The 3,669-nt window shown below is 44.9% G+C and overlaps 1 protein-coding gene across 1 annotated transcript; it reads right to left on the bottom strand.

Moving 5' to 3' along the window:
• Positions 1–462: 462 nt before the first annotated feature.
• LOC308307639 (ecto-ADP-ribosyltransferase 5-like) lies at positions 463–1,110 on the bottom strand (the record flags this gene model as incomplete). Its single annotated transcript, XM_080752904.1, has 1 exon — positions 463–1,110. One exon carries the CDS (start codon positions 1,108–1,110, stop codon positions 463–465), a length of 648 nt encoding a protein of 215 aa, XP_080609030.1.
• Positions 1,111–3,669: the final 2,559 nt, after the last annotated feature.

Here is a 3,669-nt window from a genome sequence, read left to right as displayed (position 1 = left end):
CATGCAAGCGCGCACACATTTATTAATATAAACAGTAACAAACACCTATTTTCCCCATCTACATTTATTTTAATGAATGGTGGGACTTTCAATATTTGCAACTGCTCCTGTCAGGGCCTGTGTGGTGCCCCAGGGCGACCTCAAATTGAGGTCGCCCTGGGGCCCTAAGCGGCTGCTTAGTGTGGTGGTATGGTACCTCCCATATACAACAACTGGATGGGGCTGTTTCTCATTTTAATAGAGTAACCGCTGTATATACGTGTATGGTAGCGTATAAAATGCAGGTAATAATATACACCACAGTGTGAACCCGCAGAGGCCGCTCGCCATGGCGGCCAACCAGGAATTTTCCCGGTTTCCCAGGCGGTCACGCTGAGCCTGTTTGCAGTTCAGATCACTGCGCCTACCTGCATTTTTCAATTTAAAGACTTTATCACAATTTTTCATTGTTTCCTCCATTTCCTACTTTTGCATCTCGACTATCTCGAACACTTCATAGGGAGGAATGAGCACCTCTTCCTCTGTGTCACCAAGCATTGGATAATACTTCAGGTCGGCACCGTAACAGGTAGTCATTTCGAAGCAGATATTCCCAAACCCATACAAATTTGGATCTTTAGAGCTGGAAGCAAACTGACCAAATCGCATGAGTTGTTTGGGGCGACCAGTGAACTCCTGGGTGGTTCTTCGGTAGGAGGTCAGACAGGCTCCTTGACTATTTCTAAGGGTCTGTATTGCTTCAGTCAAGTGGAAATGCAACGTGTGGTACCTGAAAGCGGTGGTGGAGTAGGTCCTTTTGCCGTTCCTGACTGCTTTGTTCAAGTCCTCGTACAAAGCAGGAACGTCGCCTGTATACGTGCAGATCGCTCGAATTTGATCCTCGCTCAGTTGTGTCTTAGAATGTGTCTGCTCTTCCTCTCCTTCATCTACACAGTTGCTCACAGGTCTTCCGTTCCAGACCATTCTGAATACTTCATCCTTCAGCTCCTCAGGCAAGTACGTCTTGATCACTTTGTTCTTCATCTGTTCATGACAACCAGCGTACATGTCATCCACAGACTCTTCCATCATGGATAAGGGAATGGCGTCGCTGGAGTGTGGTGGCTTCATCTGGATGGAGTGGAAGAAAATACATGATTATAATACAAACGTCATACTCATGGAATAATTAGATTTAAATTTGATGATTACAGTCAAGTGACATAGGTATAGCTAACCATTTGTTTTGTTTGTTTTGTACTCACCATCTTAGGCCACGCTCACACATGTGCGTCACGCATCATCATCTTATCGTATGAGAATGGCCACTGGGGGCGCCGTACTAATGCATTGTCAATGGAAGGTTGTTTGGTTTTTTGTCGTTGCCGTGTCTCTAGCTCAACCGCAGCCTGTACGCTCTTGAAGAGACACGGCAACGACAAAACACCAAACAACCTTGCATTGAGAATGCATTAGTACGGCGCCCCCAGTGGCCATTCTCAGACGATAAGATGCTGATGCGTGACGCAGATGTCTGTACGGCGCCTTAGAGTCTGCAGGCAGCATCCAGAAAGAGAAGAAAGTCAGCAACACGATGGTCAGCATCTTCTTCATCTCCTCATCATCATCTTCTTCATCTCCTCGGCAAGGAACACACCTACTGAATTAGAGCTCGTTGAATGAAGGCTAATACTTTGGGAAGGCGGATCTATTGAGGTCCTATGGAAGTCGAGAATGCTGCTAGTCCGCGTGGCGTGATGCATTCTCCTGGCAACATCTCCTTGTATGGTCATCGCCATTGTACGGTTTATGACATCGGCCCGGCAACGTATGCTGTCTATGACGCCAGTCTCATGTGACATGCCGTCTATGACGACAGTCCCATGTGACACGAGGGATTATCTCCATATATGGGGTTCTCGACATCTCCCACTTTTTTTATTTTGGAAATCCAAACGTGTGGGGTGTCCATTTTATGTGTTTTTGACGGAGAATTCAAATATGACATTATTTTGCGTCAGAGCATATAACCCTATATGCTCTGACGAAGGCTCTTAGCCGAAACGCGTAAGCGTTCCTTTTTGGTGTGTGCCAATAAATAAGTGGAAATGTGAGTACTTTGTCCTCCTGATTTAAACATTGGGGATGTGCTACCTTTTTGGAATTTAATTCCTATTTTTTATGTAAATTTGACTTTAGGTCTAGCACTCCACTGAGAAAACCATTGCTGATGTGCACCTTTTTTTTCTTATATGTCAGTAATTTCTTTGTATATTTAGGTTATGTGTCATATCTACCATGTGCAACTTCAAAGCCTAAAAGCCAAACAGGAATGTAATTGTCAACGACAAAAACACAATTAAATCGTTAATCGCAATTATTTGAGTGACAAATAATCGTCTTGTAAAATGTCTGATGAGATCAGTCAGTGTCAACGGGTTCTTATACAACAGTACTTGTGTTTTGTGCTCTTGAGACCTATTGCACAGAGTTGAATGGTGTCAATCAATGTGCAGGTGCTTCCCTCACCTCACAAATAATGTTTTCATCATTCAGAGTTTTAAGAAAATTCAGTACACTAGCATATCAGTTCCAAGCTTACGCGTGCCATGGATGTTTCGCTGTGAAGTTGCTCCACTTGGGAAAAGAGCTTGCCTCCCTTCAAAGTCGCTATGGCGGAATGAGTCTCGGAGAGGAAAGACATTCACTGTGTGGCCTAATGGTTTCAGTGGCATACGTGCGCAGGGACGTGCAGAGAACGTTAAGAGAGACAGGGGCTAAAGGGGCCTTTTGGTGAAAATATCGAAAATAGCAGACCTACTAGCTCACAGCGCGTCGCGATGGGAGGTCGGTACACAGAAATTCTTTAAACATAATTCAAGTTCAGGAGAGTTTGGACGAGGCAATTCTCTTGAATGCTGCCTTCAGGTATGGCATGGAAAGAGGGCATTTGCATTTCTTTCACCATAATAAAAAAAAAATGAATTTATGGTCTGGAGAGGGCACTTTTTACAGATGGATAAAAGAGCAGGGGCTCAAGGCCTCTTTGATGCCTATGTGTGCACGTGCCTGTACCTGAGGTCACATGATGGGACCACATCAGAGACGCAGAGCTCCCCACAGGTCACACAGGACAAGGCACTGTGTGGGAGGAGGGGGGCACCAACAGCGGAGCCAGAGACACTGCAGAGCTCCTGACGCTCATTCAACAAGTGTCCTTCACTTCTGCTGGTCAATGCTAGATTAAAAAAAACAGTGGTTCTCAACCTGTTGGCCGGGGCCCGCTGGCGAGCCGCGAGGGTATATAGACCTATTCACCGGGAGGCAGTGATGTTACTAGGTTTTCAATGTAATGGGTCCCGGGACCCACAGGTGGTCATTCAAATGGGTCCCAGAAAAGTTTTATGAGTCCTCAATACAATGTTTTCGAGCGCTGTGAGCTTGTAGATCGGCTATTTTCAAAATGTTTGCCTATTTTATAAATAAATATAATTTTACAATTTGGCTAATGTTTGAACTTAAACTACTAAAACATGTGCCCCTAATGAATTCGGGCGCGCAAAATGGCGTCGGACGCCGGTGGAATCAAAACATTGACGTTTCTATCGCCTGTTTAAGACTTTCTACGTGGATTTTATTTGTGTTTATTTGTGGGTAAAGTAGGATGCTTTCACCCATGAACAATGGTGG

The sequence above is a fragment of the Nannobrachium achirus genome (assembly GCF_963921795.1).
Source record: "Nannobrachium achirus genome assembly, chromosome: 22".
NCBI lineage: Eukaryota > Metazoa > Chordata > Actinopteri > Myctophiformes > Myctophidae > Nannobrachium > Nannobrachium achirus.
This window is presented reverse-complemented; position numbering and strand designations above follow the sequence as displayed.